At 46.1% G+C, this 23,890-nt stretch overlaps 2 protein-coding genes and 1 long non-coding RNA gene across 3 annotated transcripts in view; 2 read left to right on the forward strand and 1 right to left on the reverse strand.

Annotated features, from left to right (window-relative positions):
- The window catches only part of LOC134456950 (VPS10 domain-containing receptor SorCS3-like), a 243,702-nt gene that overhangs the window by 124,212 nt on the left and 95,600 nt on the right, over nt 1-23,890 (reverse strand). The window lies entirely within an intron of this gene.
- Nucleotides 10,054-11,845, forward strand: LOC134460715 (uncharacterized). Its single transcript, XM_063213232.1, has 2 exons — nt 10,054-11,491; nt 11,573-11,845. The coding sequence occupies exon 1, from the start codon at nt 10,429-10,431 to the stop codon at nt 11,164-11,166; it is 738 nt and encodes a 245-aa protein (XP_063069302.1). The 5' UTR covers nt 10,054-10,428; the 3' UTR covers nt 11,167-11,491; nt 11,573-11,845.
- On the forward strand, nt 13,066-15,121 carry LOC134460774 (uncharacterized). Its single transcript, XR_010037172.1, has 4 exons — nt 13,066-13,143; nt 13,226-13,310; nt 13,446-13,531; nt 14,530-15,121. It is a non-coding gene; the product is annotated as an uncharacterized LOC134460774 (long non-coding RNA).

Here is a 23,890-nt window from a genome sequence, read left to right on the forward strand (position 1 = left end):
AACAGTAAGTTGAGGCTCATGTGACTGCCCCTCATGGATGTTTCTGGACATTAACAAATGACTTGATAAGCATTGCTTATGCATTATCAAGGATTTATAACCCATTACTTAAGTATATCTGGGGAACTGATCTAAAGTGAAAACCTTCCCATGCTTTACAACACATTAACAAATGACTTGTTAAGCATTGCTTATGCATTATCAAGGATTTACAACCCATTACTTAAGTATATCTGGGGAACTGATCTAAAGTGAAAGCCTGTTATGGCTTCACAACACATTAACAAATTATTTGATAAGCATTGCTTATGCATTATCAAGGATTTACAACCCATTACTTAAGTATATCTGGGGAACTGATCTAAAGTGAAAGCCTGTTATGGCTTCACAACACACTAACAAATGATTTGATTAGCATTGCTTATGCATTATCAAGGATTTATAACCCATTACTTAAGTATATCTGGGGAACTGATCTAAAGTGAAAACCTGTTAAGGCTTTACAACACATTAACAAATGACTTGATAAGCATTGCTTATGCATTATCAAGAATTTTCAACTCATTACTCACTCATATCTGCGAAACGTTTAAAGTGAAAACCTTTCCATGCTTTCCAAAACATCAACAAATTACTTGATAAGCATTGCTTATGCATTATCAAGGATTTATAACCCATTACTTAAGTATATCTGGGGAACTGATCTAAAGTGAAAACCTGTTAAGGCTTCACAACACATTAACAAATGACTTGATAAGCATTGCTTATGCATTATCAAGGATTTAAACCCCATTACTTAAGTATATCTGGGGAACTGATCTAAAGTGAAAACCTGTTAAGGCTTTACAACGCATTAACAAATGACTTGACAAGCATTGCTTATGCATGATCAAGGACTTACAACTCATTACTAACGCATATCTGGGGAACTTTTAAAGTGAAAATCTTTCCATGCTTTCCAAAACATCAACAAATGACTTGTTGAGCATTGCTTATGCATGGGAGGCAACATCTGAGAGATCTTACTATTCTCATCAAAACATTTACAAATCACTTACAGAATACATTTGAGATGTGAGATGATGTCCTTCATGGTAACGGTAACACAAGACAGACAACTTCAATATCTTTAACTATTTAATTTTTAAAAGATAACAGTTATCAGCTTAAACAGTAACATAATGAAGAAAGAGATGAGGACTAGCAAAATGAAGAGATTAGATGAGGGGAGAGCTTGTGGAGAGGAGAGGGAGGCAAGAGAAGAGATATAGTGCATTCATGTGGTCTTATCTAGTAGATATTATCTAGTTGTGAAGTGGTATTTACAAGTGCGTTGCGTTCATGTGCTATTTTGTTGTTGTTTACAACTTAAAGATGGTGGACCAGAGTGAGACTCTGGCCATTTTTTTTTGTTAATAAAACGATAATAGACTGTTGTTCATCAGCTACAGCAAGCAAATGAATTAGGAAGTCAAAAGGTAAAAATTGTGAATATTTTCTGACAGTCATTTACCATGACTATCTGAACATACTGAATGCCGGTTTTTGAGTATGCCTAGCCTATTTCAACTTAGCGGTTGCCATGGTGAGAGTAGAGCCAGCTGTTGTGTACGTCATCAGCTCGTAAAGTCGTTAATCAAAATTTTCTACAAGGGCCGGTGGCGTTCATGTGTGCTTCGGATGTCAGTGTTTGGTATTTACGTAATTACCACATGAACGCACAATTAGGAACTGTACTGCATTTAAAAGATATTTTCTACTGGGCAGCAGCAGTGAGCCCGTAGGCTACTTTTGAGCTCAGCCACTTTGCACTGTAGTTCAGGATCTCCCCAAAATAATTGTTATAATAAAAATATAGGTATTGAGGGTCTGTAATAGTGATCTAAAGTGAAAGCTGTAGAAACTGCATGATGACTTCTGTTCAGCTATGAAAATACTCCGGGGGTCGGCGGACGTTATGGGAGAGAGGTGGCCGGACGTTCACGGCCTCTATGGGAGCTAAAGGGTTAAAGGAACTTTTCTGACGATGATGGTCCTTTTTTTAAGGGTAAACTGCCTTCATGATGCTACCTGTGTGGAAACAAATAAAAAAGCAGTTTAAACATTCATTTTGTTATTTGTAGGCTACGGCCAAAAGGTAGATTAAGCTTACACTAAGCGCAAAACATTCCCCTCCATTTGAGCCATTGCAAGCACAGAGCAAAATAGCAGAAATCGCTAGTTAGCATGCTAGTTAACAAAATTTGCTAAGCAATATTGTTCTCTACAACTAATAGCCTAGAGTACTCAAACACCCACTTGCATAGAGACATACAACTGCTTAGGTGGACAAGTAATGTTAACCCTCAGAATTCACTCTGACACAATTTGTAAACAACAGCACCATAACTGAAAGCCCAATTTTTTTTTTTTTTTTTAAACTAGACATCTCAACCATAATTTTGATACTTCATATGTGTGGGTATCTGCTGTACAACTAACAGTGACATTTTTTTTTTTTAAACGTTTTTAATATAGGCCTAGGCCTATATATATTTTATTTTATTTTACCTTGACCAGAATACTGTTGAAATGACACAACGTTGAAATCGCGGTAAAATACAGCTCAGTCATACTCATTACTCTCCGTCAAAACAACCGAAAATGGCCAGCAGGAAACACAATTAACTTTGTAACTCTTTTTCACTAGTTTTAGAAATCTCTGATCTCTTAATTACAGGGGTAATACCAAAGATTCTCTATTCTAATTAGCATCGTCTCTGATAATTCAAATATTCCAGGAAGTGGTTAATCGACCGGATGTTGTTTTGTGATCAGTGATGCGTTTCCAGGGGACGTTCTTTGAGGGGACACATTAAACTTTGAGGAAGTAGTGTCTTGTTCAGTGTTCACGGTTTATATTGCTGAAGGACAATTACAAGTCTAAACGGAGAAGAGTCGTCATTTCAAGGTGTTTTCCCGCGGACGTATTGGCATGTGGATGTTGACAGTGTCGGAAGTATTAATCAAAGTTGACACGAGAAGTTGGAGCGAATGCGAGAAGAGCATGCGATGAGCTGCCTGCCTGCTGCTGCCTACTGCCTACTCCTGCTGCTGCCGCTGCTACTGTTGCATCCAAGTAAGTTTGGCTGCTAAAATGTTTTGATATTCACTGAACAGACATGCAATTGCCTGCATAGTCCTTTCTTATTTGAAAGATGAATCCCTGTCGCTTGCAAGATACACAATCTCATGCCCATCGTGCATAGCTAATTCATTGCATTGGGGAGAGGTGGACGCCGGATGTAAACAAACTGAGAGGGGTGTCACGTTGAGTAGCTTTGCAGATGTAGGCAGAGATTGGCACATTACTCACGGTGTTGGACTACCATAAATGTAAGTTAGTTTCTTTTCTGAGGTCTTTGTTATGAGTCATGTTGTTTTTTGTATGTTTAGATGAGGTAAGCTTAAGCCTACTGACTTCTGAAATGACTGCATGAATGATTTGTCCCAAGCTTTCTTACAGTAGGCTACTGACCTCAGAAATAATTCATGGCGTTGTGAACCTGCTGATGTATTTATTTGCACTCATGTAGTAATTTACTGTCATGAAAGCTAAATTGTGACTTGACTTTTCCCTCTCTCAGTTGTTGGCTCATGACAGATTTATTTGATAAGTGGAAGTGCCCGCTGATGCAGACCCAGTGTAGGCCTAAGTATACATGCTGGCATTGTTTTTGTGACATTTAATCTCATCTAAATCATCATGTTTTTGAACAGTGTTGGGTAGCCAGCCACCCATGTGTAGTGGAGCGCTGCTCCTTTAAGGAGACGCTGCGGCACACGTCACCACGCCGCTCGTAGAGGCTTATGGGAAGTCTCTTCATAAACACTGCCAGTGGCTAGTATTCGGTAAGCCTGCAAAGTTCCCCTTTGCGCGTTTCATCGCCACCGGCGAATGCTGTGGTTGCTTCTCCCCTCGCCGTCGAGAGGAGTGCGGTGTCCAGTTCAGATCTAGGAGATGTGGACCATTTCTTGTCCTCGTGAGTATGTGGACCATTTCTTGTCGCTGTTTATGTGCTAGCCAGCAGCTAGTGGCTAACTTCGCGTCTGCTGTTCTATAGGTTGTGATTCCAACTTGGCGTCTCTTACTTGGCTAGAGTGATCTCTTGCTTCTCCACTGGCAAGGACTTCGGTGGACAATACCAACGGTTACCTTGCGCCTTTCCCGTCTCCTGCACGCCAGTATGTATTATAGTGGGTTAGCTTGTGCCTTTACCCAGCTCTGACTGTTTGTTTTCTTACCATGGTTGCTAACGACGGCCATTATTATAGTTTCAGCGTGTGGTCGCTACCGGCGCCTCGGCCGTGTACCCCTGTATTGGCACTCCGACTGTGAGAATTGCGCTGCGCATCGGTGCAACCCTCATCTCCGGGTAAGGTAACCTCTCGGCAGCAGAATCGTATGATAGTGGGTGTCCTGCTAGCTTGGCTAACGCTCTCCTCCTCCCTCGCAGGTTGTATCTGTGTGGCCGTGGTCAGACACACCACGCGTTTAGGTGCACGAGCGGCGACTTTTAGCCCCGGTTGTGTGGTGCCTCTGGACGCCGGGAACCCGTATCTCGGCTGCTGCTCCGGCCTTGGGAAATTGGACATACGTGCGTGTGTGTGCGTTGGCGCGCTTTAGTTCAGTGTGTGTGTGTGTGTGTGTGTGTATGCGTGTGGGCGCTCGGCTCGGTGTGAGCTAGTGTGTGAGCCATTCCACAGTGTGTGTGTGCGTGTGTGTGTGTGAGTGACGAGTGAGTGTGGGGATACCTAGGGGACTGCACTGAGCTGAGCCTCTGGGGTTGGCTTACCTCATGTTTTGATTTTCGTTTACTTTCGTTTGCTGTGCCTAATTTCCTTTTTTTTTTTATTTCATCCAATTATCTAATTTCTTATTTAACTGCATGATTTTGATTTATTTTGCATGGTTTGCCGTGAATTATTTTTGTTTGTTGTGAACGATTTCTTTACTTTTTCTTTTGTTAATCCTGAGGTGTGCCATTCGCCCTATTGTGTTAGCCGTGCCAGCCCCTAGTGGCAAAGTCTGCCAACCTGAGTGTGGGTTCTAAGGCCTTAGGCCTACCAGGTGTGTTGTCTATTGTGAATTAGTGAACATACTTTGGGGCAGGTGTTTACAGATCCGCGGGTGTGGTGGCAGCACACCCACCCCTGCACTTTACTGTTAACGTGAACATACTTTGGGGCAAGTGTTTTTCTATCTGCGGGTGATTGCGACAGCACACCCACCCCTCTGCACTTTGTGAATTGTGAGTACCTTTTTTATATTTATTACAAAGAGTGAGAACAATATATTTTTATAACACAAAGAATAATAAAGATTTGAATTATTAATGGTCACCACTGTCTCTGTCTCCATTGTGCACGAACCTGTGTTTGCCTGGTAATCTATTGTGCGGGTACATTGTGTGTTGATCCGGGGTATCTGTAACTACCCCTAACTCATTTCCTCCGGGGGCTCCACCCCCGGGGGTGGCGTAGTCGAACTACTTCCTGTAACGGTCTCGCCCACTACATTTTGGCGTAGTCGGCAGGATTGGCATAGGAGCAGAGACACTGGTTTCATTTTTTTAGGTTTTTGTTTTGTCACTCTTTGTAATAGAAATTTGTCATATGGTCAATGGTTGAATGAGTGTATGTATGTGGTTGGTTGAAAGTGAGAGCACCACTGAATAAGCGCTGTGAGTTTGTGTTTTTCCTGTAGAAGCGGAGCAGCAGCCGAGGTTGGGAGACCGCCCCTCTCTCGGGATTTGGACCAGCCATCCCTGTGAGTTTTTGCATTTTCCAAATTTGTCTTGATCGGTTTCCGCAGCATGTCGCGGGACGCACAAGAGGTTAGGGATGAGTTGGCTGAGGTAAGAGCCGAGAATGAGCGCTTAAAGGCCTCCCTCGCCCAGCGGGCCACAAGTACGAGCACAGTAAATGGTAGCGCCCCGGCAGGGCCCGCTACAGAACGTTTGGTCTTTGTCCCAAGGGAAAAGAAGTGCCCATTGTTTAGGGGAAATGGGGGCATAAGTATCGAGGCGTGGAAGGAGGAGGCGGAGGCATGTATGCGGGCGCGCCATTTTTCTGCTGCCGAGAGAGCCTATTTTCTTTACGATCACTTGGATGGCGAGGCACGGGATGAGATCCGCTATAGGCCGAGAGAAGAAAAAGAAAACCCAGAGAAAATCTTAGAAATTTTACAGGAGCTTTACGGTTGCCCACAGTCATACGTGGCCTTGCAGGAGGCGTTCTTTTCGAGAAAAACAGCAAGAGGGAGAGACACTGCTAGAGTTTTCAATCGCATTAATGACCCTTATTGATAAGGTTAGACGAAATGCGCCTGAGGGAATTCTTAACGCTGACGTTCTTCTGCGTGATCAGTTTGTGGAGCATGTTAACGAGGGCGCCTTGCGTCGTCACTTGAAGAGTTTCATTCGGACCACGCCGTTAGCCACTTTGATCGCGGTGCGTAAGGAAGCCATGCGTTGGGAACGGGAGGGCGCCGCCGAACCGCAGCGGCCGCGTAGCTTTTCCTTGTCTTCACTCGATCACTCCCTTGGGGTCCCTGGTACCTCTTGCGCCGTAAGCATGGATCCCCGTGGTGGGGCGCCGACCAGATCTGATATGGAGAAGTTGCAGGCCGACATGGCGAAGCTAATGGAAATGGTGCAAAATCAACAGGCTCAGTTGCAGCATTTTTCTCGGGGTGCGGCCACACAGGGGGAGCCACGGAGGCGAGGTCGGTCTCCTCGGGAGGGACCCCTTGTCTGCTGGCGCTGTCGTGCGACAGGCCATATTGCTGCGGATTGTGACGGAGAACGAGTGGTGGGGCCCCCACAAGCACCCTCCCGTAGAGGCTCCGGGTTTTCGGAGAATGGGCCCCTCCAACCGAAACAGCCCTCGGGAAACTGACGCCCACCGAACTGAGGAGTCACAGTCCGGGGGGGGCCTCTCTTGGCTCACGTAATGCCCTTCACCCTCCCAATGCCGCCGAGGCGTTACTTTCTAACTGTCCACATCTGCTCGTCCGGATAGGTGGGGTTCAGGTCCCCTGTCTCATTGACACTGGGTCTATGGTGTCCACCGTCACTGAAAGTTTCTTCGCTGCCAACTTCGAATCTTTTGGGGCAGGAGCGTTTTACGCTCATGTCACTGGCTGCAGCTCCGAGCGGCCAACGGCCTAGAGATTCCTTACTTGGGCTACTTGGAGCTGAATATTGAGCTTTGCGGGAAGAGTATGCCTGATTGCGGTGTTCTGGTCGTTCGCGACCCCCCAGGGGGCACGGCTTCCGTGGTCCCTGGGGTTCTTGGTATGAATGTTATCGGCAAGTGTTATAAGGAACTTTTTGGGCGGCACGGTCCCACGCTTTTCGATCTCCCATCAGTGTCAACTGCCCCTCGACCGGTGCTGAAAGCGCTTGCAACACTGTCATCAGGCTGAAATCCGGCCCACCCCCGAGACCAGCGGCGTGGTGAATGTCCGGGGCCGTGCGCCATGGCGGGTTCCGGGGGGGACCATGAAGTTGATTCCTGCCACCTGCCCTGAGCAACATTCAGGGCTTGGAACCCTCTTTGAGCCGACGGACCGGGGGTTGCTGGTGTCCCCTGCCTTGGTGCAGGTGACCCGTGGCTTGGTGCAGATCCCTGTAGTTAACGTCGGTTGTACGGACGTCCTGCTGTACCCTCGTACTAGACTCGGACAGGTGAATGCTGTGTCGATCATCAGCTTGCCACGGGACGTGGTGGAGGTCCGTTCCGTGGCCGCCATTACTGACCCTCAGGCGCCTGCCCCGTCGCCTTTGGAGACACAAATCCGCGCAGTGGACTTGTTACCCCTGCCTGCCGAGGAACAGGCTGAGGTCCGGGCCCTGCTTCTGAGGTACTCTTCGGTCTTCTCCGCCCATGAGGGCGACTTGGGTTGCACTTCCCTAATCTCGCACGACATCCCGCTGTTGGATCCGACACCGGTCCGGCAGCGTTACAGGCGCATTGCCCCCCTCCGACTACGAGGCCGTAAAAACCCATATCAACCAGCTCCTCCAGGCGAAGGTCATCAGAGAAAGCAGTAGTCCATTCGCTTCTCCCATTGTTCTAGTCCGGAAGAAGGATGGGAGCTTGCGACTCTGTGTCGACTATCGCCTGTTAAATGCCCGAACTCGGAAAGATGCCTTTCCGCTTCCTCGGATCGAGGAGACATTGGACATGTTGGCAGGTGCCCGCTGGTTTTCTACGATGGACTTAGCCAGTGGGTACAACCAAGTCCCCGTGACAGAAGGTGATCGGGCCAAAACGGCATTCTGTACCCCCTTCGGGTTGTTCGAATGGAACAGAATGCCTTTTGGCCTGTGCAATGCACCAGGTACATTTCAACGATTAATGCAACGTATGTTCGGCGACCAACAGTGTCATTCCGTTCTACTGTATCTTGACGACATCGTGATCTTCTCGTCCACCGTGGCGCAACATCTACAGCGCCTGGAGATGGTCTTGACCCGGTTGCAGTCGGAGGGGCTGAAGGCTAAATTGGGGAAGTGCGCGTTCTTTAAGCCGGAGGTTCAGTACTTGGGACATGTGATCTCTCAGCACGGTGTCTCTACCGACCCTGGCAAGGTGGAGGCAGTGGCCACATGGCGGCGACCTGCCAATGTGTCGGAGCTCCGATCATTCCTAGGCTTCGCCAGCTATTATCGACGATTCGTCGAAGGATTCGCAAAGCTGGCCGCGCCGTTGCATCGATTGGTGGCCACCTTGAACGGGAGCCGTTCCCGTCAGCCCTCGGGGCAGCAGTTTCTTGATGCATGGTCAGAGGATTGCGAAAGAAGTTTTGAGGAACTCAAGGGGAGGCTCGTGTCGGCGCCGGTACTGGCGTACGCGGACTTTAGCCGCCCATTTATTCTTGAGGTCGACGCCAGCCATTGCGGACTGGGCGCGGTCCTCTCGCAGGAGGTGGACGGCAAAGTCCGACCGGTGGCATACGCCAGTAGAACGTTAAGACCTACAGAGAGGAATATGAACAATTACAGTTCTATGAAGCTCGAGTTCCTCGCCCTAAAATGGGCCGTCACCGAGAAGTTTCGCGAATATCTCTTGGGCCAGAAGTGTGTCGTGTACACTGATAATAACCCCCTGAGTCACCTCACTACTTCCAAACTCGGGGCGGTCGAACACGGTGGGCCGCACAGCTTGCATCATTTGATTTTGAATTAAAGTACCGCTCGGGTAAATCTAACGGTAATGCGGACGGCCTGTCGCGGCAGAATCAGCCAGACCAAGAAGACGTGAGTGACCTGGTTCCGGGTACAGCGGTCCCTAGATTGCTGCAACAGGTAGCGGCTCAGGGAGATGGCGGCACCGCCTCTCAGTCCAGTGTCTCGGGGTTGTTCCCCCACGCTTTGCCGGTTCTGCGCACTCTGCAAGCAAGCGACCCCGGTGGTCAGCTGCAACCGGCCGCTGTCCCGGGGGGTAGCATCACCGCCTCTCAGTTGGTTGTTTCGGTGCTGCCCTCCTACCCTTTGCCGGACCTGTGCGCTCTGCAAGAAAGAGACCCTGTTATCCAGCCGATTCTGGCCTTCTGGAAGGCGCGTCGGCGGCCTACTCGTGAGGAACGGGAGGCTCTGTCACCCTTGGCCTTGATCCTGTTGCGGCAGTGGAAACGGTTTGTGGAGAACGATGGAGTCCTTTACCGGAGAGTGCTACACCCCAGTGGCCGTGATGAGTGCCTCCAGCTGGTTTTGCCGGCTGCCCTGCAATCAGAGGTCCTAAACCAGCTCCACGAGCACCATGGCCACCAGGGGATTAATCGAACACTGGAGTTGGTTGGGCAACGGTGTTACTGGCCCCGCATGTTTGCGGAGGTGCGCCGATGGTGTGAAAAGTGCCTTAGGTGCCAAGAGTCCAAAGGGGAGCCTCCTCTAGCCGCAGCGCATATGGGCCACCTACTGGCATCTCGGCCCAACGAAGTGGTAGCTGTGGATTTCACGCTTTTGGAGCCCACGTCGGGGGGGGTGGAGAACGTTTTTAGTCATCACGGACGTCTTCAGTAAGTATTCCATCGCCGTCCCCACCCGGGATCAGCGGGCCTCGACGGTCGCCCAGGTCTTGCTTGTGGAATGGTTCTACCGGTTCGGAATTCCTGGTCGGCTCCACTCCGACCAGGGGCGCTGTTTCGAGGGCACCCTGATTCAGCAGCTTTGCGGGCTGTACGGGGTCCAGAAGTCCCGAACCACCCCGTACCACCCGGCCGGGAACGGCCAATGTGAGCGATTTAACCGCACTCTACACAACCTCCTGCGTACCCTACCGGCCTCTCGGAAGCGCGACTGGGCAACTTGCCTGCCGCACGTAACCTTCTGTTATAATACCACCCCGCATCAAGCGACAGGAGAATCGCCACACTTTCTTATGTTCGGCCAAGAGCCACAGCTACCCGTAGACTTCCTCCTGGGCCGAGTTCGGCCACCGGTCCATGGTCGAGTGTGCGACTGGATACAGGAGCATCAGGCCCGGCTTCAAGTGGCATTTGATGGGGCTCGGGAGCGGTTGGCCGCAGCGGCGGAATATCGCAAGGACAGACACGATGCACGGGTGAAGACTGCTGTTTTAGAAGTAGGGCAACGGGTATATGTACGCAACCTCGGCGTGCGAGGTCGAAATAAAATCCAAGATGTGTGGAACTCCCAGGTACACATGGTGGTGCGTACCCCTTCGGAGACCGGAGCCGTGTACACGATCGCCCCCGTCAACGATCCAACGAAGCTGAAGCACGTTCACCGCAGCATGCTGAAAGGAGTGGTGGGCCCCCTGGCCCCCGACACCCCCCCGGGGTCGGGCCGACCAGGCGAACCTACCCCTGTCGACTCAGGGGAGCTATCGAGCGAAGAAGATATCCTTCTTGGGGAGCAGGTGGGCGATGCTGACTTGGGTGTCCCAGCAGAGCCCCATGCACCCCAGGGTGGCACCTCAGGAGGAAACGAAGGGCAGCGTCGGACTTCGCAGGCTTCCCCCAGCAGTTCGGCCGCTCAGCTACCCGGTCGTGGCACTAGCAGCAGCGAGGTGCCCCCACGCCGGACTTTCCGGTCTAACGCGGGACAACACTCTAATCCCCATCGGCTGCCTGGTGGGGCGACTCCAAACTTTTGATGGAATTTTGGATCTGGGAGTGGGGGGGAAGGCGTCCCTGCATCGTCGGGCCGACGATTCAACATGTGGGGGGTAGATTGTAGTGGAGCGCTGCTCCTTTAAGGGAAAGTCTGACGCTGCGGCACACGTCACCACGCCGCTCGTAGAGGCTTATGGGAAGTCTCTTCATAAACACTGCCAGTGGCTAGTATTCGGTAAGCCTGCAAAGTTCCCCTTTGCGCGTTTCATCGCCACCGGCGAATGCTGTGGTTGCTTCTCCCCTCGCCGTCGAGAGGAGTGCGGTGTCCAGTTCAGATCTAGGAGATGTGGACCATTTCTTGTCCTCGTGAGTATGTGGACCATTTCTTGTCGCTGTTTATGTGCTAGCCAGCAGCTAGTGGCTAACTTCGCGTCTGCTGTTCTATAGGTTGTGATTCCAACTTGGCGTCTCTTACTTGGCTAGAGTGATCTCTTGCTTCTCCACTGGCAAGGACTTCGGTGGACAATACCAACGGTTACCTTGCGCCTTTCCCGTCTCCTGCACGCCAGTATGTATTATAGTGGGTTAGCTTGTGCCTTTACCCAGCTCTGACTGTTTGTTTTCTTACCATGGTTGCTAACGACGGCCATTATTATGGTTTCAGCGTGTGGTCGCTACCGGCGCCTCGGCCGTGTACCCCTGTATTGGCACTCCGACTGTGAGAATTGCGCTGCGCATCGGTGCACACCCTCATCTCCGGGTAAGGTAACCTCTCGGCAGCAGAATCGTATGATAGTGGGTGTCCTGCTAGCTTGGCTAACGCTCTCCTCCTCCCTCGCAGGTTGTATCTGTGTGGCCGTGGTCAGACACACCACGCGTTTAGGTGCACGAGCGGCGACTTTTAGCCCCGGTTGTGTGGTGCCTCTGGACGCCGGGAACCCGTATCTCGGCTGCTGCTCCGGCCTTGGGAAATTGGACATACGTGCGTGTGTGTGCGTTGGCGCGCTTTAGTTCAGTGTGTGTGTGTGTGTGTGTGTGTATGCGTGTGGGCGCTCGGCTCGGTGTGAGCTAGTGTGTGAGCCATTCCACAGTGTGTGTGTGCGTGTGTGTGTGTGTGAGTGACGAGTGAGTGTGGGGATACCTAGGGGACTGCACTGAGCTGAGCCTCTGGGGTTGGTTTACCTCATGTTTTGATTTTCGTTTACTTTCGTTTGCTGTGCCTAATTTCCTTTTTTTTTATTATTTCATCCAATTATCTAATTTCTTATTTAACTGCATGTATTTACTGGATTTTGATTTATTTTGCATGGTTTGCTGATTTCTTGTTGTTTCTGCTTGCCGTGAATTATTTCTGTTTGTTGTGAACTATTTCTTTACTTTTTCTTTTGTTAATCCTGAGGTGTGCCATTCGCCCTATTGTGTTAGCCGTGCCAGCCCCTAGTGGCAAAGTCTGCCAACCTGAGTGTGGGTTCTAAGGCCTTAGGCCTACCAGGTGTGTTGTCTATTGTGAATTAGTGAACATACTTTGGGGCAGGTGTTTACAGATCCGCGGGTGTGGTGGCAGCACACCCACCCCTGCACTTTACTGTTAACGTGAACATACTTTGGGGCAAGTGTTTTTCTATCTGCGGGTGATTGCGACAGCACACCCACCCCTCTGCACTTTGTGAATTGTGAGTACCTTTTTTATATTTATTACAAAGAGTGAGAACAATATATTTTTATAACACAAAGAATAATAAAGATTTGAATTATTAATGGTCACCACTGTCTCTGTCTCCATTGTGCACGAACCTGTGTTTGCCTGGTAATCTATTGTGCGGGTACATTGTGTGTTGATCCGGGGTATCTGTAACTACCCCTAACTCATTTCCTCCGGGGGCTCCACCCCCGGGGGTGGCGTAGTCGAACTACTTCCTGTAACGGTCTCGCCCACTACACATGCATGTTGACACAGCCAGCAGCGGGCACCCATGGCACATGGGGATGGACCCAGGAGTGGAGGATGACCCAATAGGGTGAGTTAGTGAGCTAATGTCATACACATGTAATTGTTTTAGGTGTATGGGAAATAATTAAATGTTTGTTTACATTGTACAGATGAACGTTCAGCCCACTCACTGTTGACACCAGTGACACAGTATTGACCAGATCTCCTGGAAGTGCCCCCTGACGCAGACCCAGTGTAAGTATGCATGCTGGCACTGTTTCGTTTATTTAGGCTATGTAGGGCTTGACACAGTATTTGCTTTTAGTGATATGTAATAAATATTTTGTCTGATATTAAATCTCATCTAAATCTCATCATGTTTTTGAACAGTGTTGGGTAGCCACCCATGCACGTTGACACAGCCAGCACCGAGCACCCAGGGGGATGGAACCAGGAATGGAGGATGGTCCAATAGGGTGAGTTGCTGAGCCAATGTCAGAAACATGTAGACTATACCCTACCCTCATATGTAAACCTTCGCTAGTCTGTTTCTCCCTTAATATTGGTGTCAGATTCGCACAAATGCGAATCACAAATGGGGTGCTACCTTGCTACTAAACAGGCACAGCAAGTATGATTTGAAATCCGTGTCGGTCAGTGCTAATTTTGAGAGGAATTTTTAATTTAGTTTAAGTCTCTTGACGAAAATGCAATTTTAGTTTTAGTCACAATTTGGTCATCTAAATCATTTTTGTCTTAGTCTAGTTTTAGCTGACTAAAATTCAGCTGCATAAACTTCTTCGTCATGGATAAATGGGCAACAATATTTTTGTCCAGCCAGGATTGCCCTGAGAAGTAGGCTACTGCTGTTAAAAAAAAGGTCACGGGCGTGCAGCCTGTCACTGTGCCTGCGTGTTTGTGTGTGTGAGGGAGGGGAGGGAGACGCGGAGCAGATGGGTCGCGACTTGCGAAAGATCAGGAAATTCTTTTTCAATGTTTCAGTGACATATTAACAAAAATGCTTCCTATTGGTTTTCGTCTCCGATGGTATTGTAGTCACATTTTTATTTTTTTGACGAAAATATAAATCAATATCGTTATATTTTTCGTACAAACACATGCTGTTTTTTTCGTTATCGTTTTATTGTCGTCAGGGGAAAAACAATCGTTAACGATAATTATGGCGAAAATATTTCGTCACGAAATTAACACTGGTGTCGGTCGGGTCCCAAAGTGTCTGATTTCACGTGAAATGACCCTATGGCATGTTTATACAGTAGGTTTAAATAAGACGAGATGTACTCCAATGTCATGCGCCTTTCTGTTCCAAACCCTTTGGAAGGGACTGTATATGGAAAAAGTCGATAACGGTCTGAGTTCCTGCTTCTTAGTGCATATTGCTTTCTACATGACTTGTGTCCAATAATATTGCCCATAATTGAAAACTGTGCTTTTTTTGTTTGTTTCCTCACAGGTAGCATCATGAAGGCAGTTTACCCCTGAAACTTTTTACAAAGGACCATCATCGTCAGAGAAGTTCCTTTAACCCTTTATCTCCCATAGCGGCCGTGAACGCCCGGCCACCTCTCTCCCATAATGCCCGCCGACACCCGGAGTATTTTCATAGCTGAACAGAAGTCATCATGCAGTTTCTACAGCTTTCACTTTAGATCACTATTACAGACTCTCAATATATTTTTATTATAAAAACTATTTTGGGAAATCCTGAACTACAGTGCAAAGTGGCTGAGCTCAAAAGTACGGGCTCGCTGCTGCTGCCCAGTAGAAAATATCTTTTAAATGCAGTACAGTTCCTAATTGTGCGTTCATGTGGTAATTACGTAAATACCAAACACTGACATCCGAAGCACACATGAACGCCACCGGCCCTTGTAGAAAATTTTGATTAATGAATGCACTATATCTCTTCTCTTGCCTACCTCTCTTCTCCACAAGCTCTCCCCTCATCTAATCTCTTCATTTTGCTAGTCCTCATCTCTCTTTCTTCATTGTGTTACTGTTTAAGCTGATAACTGTTACTTTTAAAAATTAAATAGTTAAAGATATTGAAGTTGTCTGTCTTGTGTTACCGTTACCATGAAGCACATCATCTCACATCTCAAATGTATTGTGTAAGTGGTTTGTAAATATTTTTGATGAGAATAGTAAGATCTCTCAGATGTTGCCTCCCATGCATAAGCAATGCTCAACAAGTCATTTGTTGATGTTTTGGAAAGCATGGAAAGATTTTCACTTTAAAAGTTCCCCAGATATGCGTTAGTAAGTCCTTGATAATGCATAAGCAATGCTTATCAAGTCATTTGTTAATGTGTTGTGAAGCCTTAACAGGTTTTCACTTTAGATCAGTTCCCCAGATATACTTAAGTAATGGGGTTTAAATCCTTGATAATGCATAAGCAATGCTTATCAAGTCATTTGTTAATGCGTTGTAAAGCCTTATCAGGTTCTCACTTTAGATCAGTTCCCCAGATATACTTAAGTAATGGGTTATAAATCCTTGATAATGCATAAGCAATGCTTATCAAGTCATTTGTTAATGTGTTGTGAAGCCTTAACAGGTTTTCACTTTAGATCAGTTCCCCAGATATACTTAAGTAATGGGTTATAAATCCTTGATAATGCATAAGCAATGCTTATCAAGTCATTTGTTGATGTTTTGGAAAGCATGGAAAGGTTTTCACTTTAAAAGTTTGCCAGATATGAGTTGGTATTGAGTTGAAAATTCTTGATAATGCATAAGCAATGCTCATCAAGTCATTTGTTAATTCGCTGTAAAGCCTGAACAGGTTTTCACTTTAGATCAGTTCCCCAGATATACTTAAGTAATGGGTTTTAAATCCTTGATAATGCATAAGCAATGCTTATCAAGTCATTTGTTAATGTGTTGTAAAGCCTTAACAGGTTTTCACTTTAGATCAGTTCCCCAGGTATACTTAAATAATGGGTTATAAATCCTTGATAATGCATAAGCAATGCTTATCAAGTAATTTGTTGATGTTTTGGAAAGCATGGAAAGGTTTTCACTTTAAACGTTTCCCAGATATGAGTGAGTAATGAGTTGAAAATTCTTGATAATGCATAAGCAATGCTTATCAAGTCTTTTGTTAATGTGTTGTAAAGCCTCAACAGGTTTTCACTTTAGATCAGTTCCCCAGATATACTTAAGTAATGGGTTATAAATCCTTGGTAATGCATAAGCAATGCTTATCAAATCATTTGTTAATGTGTTGTGAAGCCATAACAGGCTTTCACTTTAGATCAGTTCCCCAGATATACTTAAGTAATGGGTTGTAAATCCTTGGTAATGCATAAGCAATGCTTAACAAGTCATTTGTAAATGTGTTGCAAAGCATGGGAAGGTTTTCACTTTAGATCAGTTCCCCAGATATACTTAAGTAATGGGTTATAAATCCTTGATAATGCATAAGCAATGCTTATCAAGTCATTTGTTAATGTCCAGAAACATCCATGAGGGGCAGTCACATGAGCCTCAAAAAGGGGTACTTATTATAAAGTGTTACCATTTACTCATTGACAGTTGACCCTGAGACTTGACCTGTGTGACCTGATATTGTTGTTAATGATCCATTCCACACCAGCTGCTGTGGCACCACTGCACACCGAGACCAGACCAGACCAAACAAAACACACACACACACACACACACACACACACACACACACACACACACACACACACACACACACACACTGACACACACACACACACACACACACACACACACACACACACACACACACACACACACACACACACACACACACACACACACACACACACACACACACACACACACACACACAAAGCCTTATTAGGGTGCTTCCATGGGTTAAGCCATATCTTTCTCTCCATTATAAAGAAATACAGAACTTGAACTCGTTTCATTCAAACCCCCCTTTTAAGCCGCAGCCTTCCAACAGTAGAGTGTCACCAATTCCCCTTTTAATATTTCACCACCCCTTCAGGCAACACAACCATCTGCCAGTGCTAATTACAACCAAAACCAGAGTGTTTCTGAACTGACAGATATATTGGATAGCACACAGGCTAAACTCTTTCCAGCTATTGCAGACCAACCAGGAAAAAAGCATAACGTTCTCAAGTGGTTGTCATCTGTAGGTTGGCACACCAGCACACTAAATTAGTTCTTAAGAGTAGTGGCAGAGTAGCTCAAGTGTCCTAATGATGCCAAAAGGCAGTGGCATTTTTTTGTCAGCACTGAGTTCAGACTGGGAATTGGCTGTATGATACATAATTTGTCTTGAGACAAAATGTCAATGCCTTGGTTCTTACTATGCAACAGCATTGCCACTCCTCTTATATTTTCAACCTATTTAACCCATTGATGCCTAACACGCTTGCAAAAAGGATGCTAAATGCCCAAGCACTTTTTTAGTAAAAGGTACCCTCAGCCTATATAAAACGAAACATCTCAGCCTCTGAAGCACATAAAAACATGCCATGAGTTGCATTTAAATGCTAAGACCATCATCTTGCATTAGAATGTGTTCATTCAACTCTAACATACCAAGATTTTTAATAAAATTGTCTTGAATCTCATGAGCCTGAATGTTGTGTGCATGCAGCTCCAGGTGCCAGGGCCAATGTTGTGCAACGCGGCATCCAGCATCAATGGGTTAAATGAGCATGAAGCCATCTTTCCTCATTTAGAAAATAGTGCAGTACACTTTGGCTTTACATCAATGTTAAAACATTTCCCAAAAAGTGATGCATGATTTGTGTATTGATGTTGCTTGCTACAGGAAGATCAAATGAATGAATGATCCCAGAGCAATGAAGAATATCAAACAAAACAATCACAACTCACACACACATGCAGTGCCTGGGAATCAGGTTAGTGTGAGTTAGGTTGCCAATGCCAGATGGCAGTCAGTAAAGCGTAACACTGTAAAACTGTGCTCAGTGAATTTTCAAAAGGCATACACACACACGCACACGCACACATACACACACACACACACACACACACACACACACACACACACACACACACACACACAGACACACACACAGACACAGACACACACACACACACACACACACACACACACACACACACACACACACACTACACACACACACTACACAGAGAGAGAGAGAGAGAGAGAGAGGAGGGTAAACAAACACCCACAATAACCAAAATGGGATTCCAAAAAGCAACACATCACGCAACCCATTCACCCCTCTAACCACACAAAGTATCACACAGGTTTATACAGGGATCACGCAGGGTTATGCGGGGATCTTGCTGGGTTATACAGGGATTTTTTACAAGGCTATGTGGGTGAGAAGAAAAACTGAGCAGTATGCAGGCCAGAGTAGGCCTAGTTTGCTATCCCTATCCCGTCTCTCTCTCCACATTCACTTCCTGTCGCTCTTCACTGTCCTTCATGAAATAAAGGCAAAAAAGCTCGTAAAAAATATCTGAGAATAAAAACTGAGAAGTATCCAGGCCAGGGTAGTTCAACCAGAGTAGTGTAACCAGAGCAGTTGACCGTAGCGGAGCAAGTGGAACGATACTGGGGAAATGACAGCTGGTAGGCAAGTAATGGCAACGATGCCTCTTTCATTCAATGCTAATGCTATGCATTATGGTCTCTTCACTCACCAGGGCTAGTGTGTGTGTGTGTGTGTGTGTGTGTGTGTGTGTGTGTGTGTGTGTGTGTGTGTGTGTGTGTGTGTGTGTGTGTGTGTGTGTGTGTGTGTGTGTGTGTGTGTGTGTGTGTGGCTTCTTCCCTGACCGAGGTCAAGGAAAAGTGGGAAGGAGGGCGTTTGGCACAGTCAGCAGAATGAGGCAGTAAGACAGAGAGAAAAGATGATTCCATATTCGTAAGCCTGGATCGACTGCTGGGTACATTTATGACAATGTCGATAGGAAATGAGTTTGCGGGTGAAAACTAACCCCGAATTTTCAACTCTGGGCAAGGCGGGAGGACATTTTGTGTTGCATCTTATAACAATGTCATTGAAAAAAAACAAAATGATGTGATGAAACGGAAGGCAGAATATTTATGGTTATGTCATTTGCAAATAGTTTGAGGTAAGAAGCTTACTCTTGATGTAACAAGAGGGTACAGAAAGGCATTGTTTCTGTTCCTGCTCATCTTGTACAATTTTGAAAATCATCGATCAGACGAGGGGAATCCTCACTCAAGGGAGTGATTTGAAAGTTCTGTGATTACTGGAGCTGCATCCTCATTGAAAGAGAGAGAGAGAGAGAGAGAGAGAGAGAGAGAGAGATGTAGAGAGAGAGAGAGAGAGAGAGAGAGAGAGAGAGAGAGAGAGAGAGAGAGAGAGAGAGAGAGAGAGACGTACATAAACATAGAGATGGAAACAGTGAAATAGAAAAGACTGAAGAAAAGCCAAAGACATAGGGATACATGATCGTGAAATGAGAGAGAGAGAGAGAGAGAGAGAGAGAGAGAGAGAGAGAGAGAGAGAGAGAGAGAGAGAGAGAGAGAGAGAGAGAGAGAGAGAGAGAGAGAGAGAGAGAGAGAGAGAGAGAGGCAGATGACTTGCCACATACCCAACCCCAGGTAGCAGATATTGTATGTACCTTTTTAATAATCTGCCTTGCCATCAACAAATAGCTTATCTAGCAGAGTAAGAATAGAAGACACACACGCATGCACACACGCACGCACGCGCCCGCACACACAGACAAACGCAGGCACACACACGCACACACACACACACACACACACACACACACACACACACACACACACACACACACACACACACACACACACACACACACACACACACACACACACACACACACACACAAGCTCACTAAGGCATTAGCAGACACAAACACATTCAAGTCAGATTGTTTCAGCAGATATGCTTGATATGGTAATGTTTGTACCACAGGTGCACACAACTGTGAAAATATGCACACCAATAAGCTCATGCATCTTTCACACACACACACACACACACACACACACACACACACACACACACACACACACACACACACACACACACACACGCACACACACATCGTGGAAAAAACAATGAAGTGTCCCCACTGTAAGCCTAGCCACAACAATTTTGTGGGGACTATTCTTCAGTCACCATCCCGTTTGCAAATTAGAAAATGACATTAGAATTGAGCTTTTGTGAGACATTGAAATTACAATGCTGTTCTCTGTGACGTCATCACGAGGCCACGAGGAGGCAAGTGAGCAAGGGAGGAGGGAAGCATTCATATTGGAATCCACCCACTCTGTACTTGTAGCAAAGATTAATTAATTCTAATTAAATTAATTTAATTGAATTATTCTGATTGTAGTAGTGGAGGGGCAATAGAAACAAAAAGAGAAACATCAACTTAAGAGTTCATATATTCATGAAGCGTATTGACGTCATGATATAGTTAAATGCAAAATGCAAATTATATCTATATTTTCGTTTTATATTATCCTTCTAAGACCCTGTAGGTGTAACCTTGAAAAAAACATGATTTATCCAGCTCTTATTTCACCACTTCACCCCTCATGTGAATCACTTGTCTGTTCTATTATGCCTACGGCAAGCGGTAAGGCTCACAAAGCCACCAGATTCAAGTCACATGTCACTGCATTCACATGGCCTGTCCTCCTCCACAGAGTGTGATTCAGAAGGTATGAAGTATCAAAGCCCCTCAGAATTATATGGGATTAGCCTCATAGGATTTCATGTTTTTGTGTAGGCCACGGAGAGGTGTCACTTTTGTCAATAATGAATACATTAATCTCCATTTCCCATACACAAACACACACACACACACACACACACACACACACACACACACACACACACACACACACACACACACACACACACACACACACACACACACACACACACACACACACACACACACACACACACACACACACACACACACACACACAGAAATTGACACAGGCACAGAACTGGAGTCACCAATCCTGATAAGACCCCAAGGCTTAGAGCAAGAAAAAACACAATGTCAATGTCAAAGAGAAAGAATAAAAAGATAAAGAAAGACTGAAATACTGACTGGAAAAGTGTGTGTGTGTGTGTGTGTGTGTGTGTGTGTGTGTGTGTATGTGTGTGTGTGTGTGTGTGTGTGTGTGTGTGTGTGTGTGTGTGTGTGTGTGTGTGTGTGTGTATGTGCGTGTGTGTGTGTGTGCCCGTACGTGCGTGTGTGTGTGCACATACGTGCGTGTGTGTGTGCACATACGTGCGTGCATGTGCGTGCGTGCATTGCGCAGTGTGTGTATGTGTGTGTGTGTCAGAGAGAGAGAGAGAGAGAGAGAGTCAAAGAGACAGAGAGACAGAGAGACAGAGACACAGCCAGACAGACAGACAGACAGACAGGCAGACAGACAGACAAGCAGGCCGACAGACAGACAGACAGACAGACAGACAAATGCAGACAGAAAAGGGTAACCAAGCTGGTGAAAGGCTCAGACAATGATGATGAGACTCTCCTTGAGTTTGATTATAAACAACAAAACAAAACCATCACACAATCAGCAGCACCACAATCACAGCCTCATGCTCTAGCCATCTCTAGTCAATGGCTCTTTGAATATTCCCCATCTGTGAAGCGAGCAGACGGGCAGTGTGAGTGGATGAGCAGCCTGATCACACAGATCGGTTTGTCTGGTTTAAGGTCAGCCTTCTGTTTGAAACTGAAAACAGATGATGAGGCCCTTCTGACAACCAGACACTCTTATGCAGACAGGCAATCATACTGGCCTTCTGAGACAGACAGACAGAAAGAGGCAAAATATCACTCTCACTCTGCCGTTCTCTTTCTTTCTTTCTTTCTTTCTTTCTTTCTTTCGGCTGCCCATCTCTTCTGAATCCCATCTCTGCTGTCTCTCGTCTCTCCATCCCTCTCTGTCTGCCTCTCCCTCCTTCCTTTCCATTCCTTCCTTCATTCTCTCTCTCTCTCTCTCTCTCTCTCTCTCTCTCTCTCTCTCTCTCTCTCTCTCTCTCTCTCTCTCTCTCTCTCTCTCTCTCTCTCTCTCTCTCTGTCTGTCTCATTATCTCTATTTCCTCTGACCTTTAACCACAAACGTCAGCATCTTGCAAGCCATTTGGACCGCACTGAAAGCACAAAAAATAAACAGAGAAAAACGACAGACCAGAAAACCCAGAACAACGGAAAAAGGAGCAAATGATTAAACAAAAGTCTTCCCCTCAGGTTTACTGCATTAAGAGAGCATGATCTTAATTTAAATTGTCTTTAATTTTTGTTTACTTTGTGTGTGTGTGTGTATGTGTGTGTGTGTGTGTGTGTGTGTGTGTGCGTGCGTGTGCGCGCACGTGTGTGTGTTCTTGTGTGACATATTACGCATTGGCAGGAATCTTACGGTATCTCGTACGAAACAGAAAATGTTTGAGGCTAAACCTGTGTGTGTGTGTGTGTGTGTTCTTGTGTGACATATAGGACACGTAGGCCTATGTGATTGTGCATAAATGTTTCTTCAAGTCAGTCTAGGCAACAATGTTCCTTTGTCCATACAGTACATCATAGTCAAGTCAAGTCAGCTTTTATTGTCACTTTCTTCATATGCACAAGACATACAAGGAAAAATGAAATTACGTTTTCTCTCTATACCATGCCAGGACAAGACATATACAAAACTGACATTTTACAGACGCAAGAAAAACGCAAGACAGGACAGGTCACAGTGATGGACTGGTACAATAGTGGTCAATAATAAATACAGTACAAATGAACATTTAACATTTAACACATTCACAAGTCATGTAAAAATAAGTTTTTGCCTCCCGTGCGTTGGCTCCCAAACCGTAAAATTACGTTTTCACGTTTTTTTATTGGATTCTGAATCTACACATTCTAATGCACATTCTGTGTGATTTTCGTAATAATGTGATGAGCAGAACTGACCTAGATCATGAAAACACCTACGAAGTCAAAACTCCTACAAAGTCAGGATCTGGATATTTCATCATCTGTGCATTTTATTACACACAGTATTTGAGTTTTATTATAGCGAATCAAACCACTTCTTGATCACGTCTCATCACGTCTCCATTTACTTCCTAGAGCAGTGCTTCCCAAACTTTTTGACACCGCATACACCTTGGAGCATTTCATCTCCATCCGCGTGCAACAAAGGAAAGACAGCTACCTAGTTCTTCCCCACTCACTCAATCCACAGATTCACCTTCTGAATCATTGCCTCGATTTTTTATCGCACATTGTAAATGTTTGCGGAGAGCCCCTGCAACCCGAGATTAAGTTCATTCAAACAAGAAAAAATGTCACAGAGACAAGCTAAGCGTGAAAGAAACTCTTCATCGTGCAATCTGTCAGATAGGTGAAAGGTCTGATCAACAAAAAACTCTCAGTTCATCTTTTAATTCAAAGAGGCGTGTCAACACTTTCCCTCTTGATAGCCAGCGCACCTCCGTGTGCAGTAGAAGAGATGTGTGTCGCTGCCCATTTCGTTGCAGTGTGCCGTAAATCTGGTTGTTCAGAGGCCTCGCTTTAACGAAGTTCACAATTTTCACAGTTGTGTCCAACACATTCTTTAATTCTGTAGGCATGCCCTTGGCAGCCAAAGGCTCCCTGTGGATGCTGCAGTGCACCCAAGTGGCATCGGGTGCAACCGCTTGGACATGTGTGACCACACCACTGTGCCTCCCTGTCATGGCCCTTGCGCCATTGGTACAGATGCCCACACATTTTGTCCAAAGAAGTCCATTCGATGTCACAAACGTGTCCAGCATGTGGAAAATGTCTTTCCCTGTTGTTCTTG

This window comes from Engraulis encrasicolus, chromosome 1, assembly GCF_034702125.1.
Source record: "Engraulis encrasicolus isolate BLACKSEA-1 chromosome 1, IST_EnEncr_1.0, whole genome shotgun sequence".
Taxonomy (NCBI): Eukaryota; Metazoa; Chordata; class Actinopteri; order Clupeiformes; family Engraulidae; genus Engraulis; species Engraulis encrasicolus.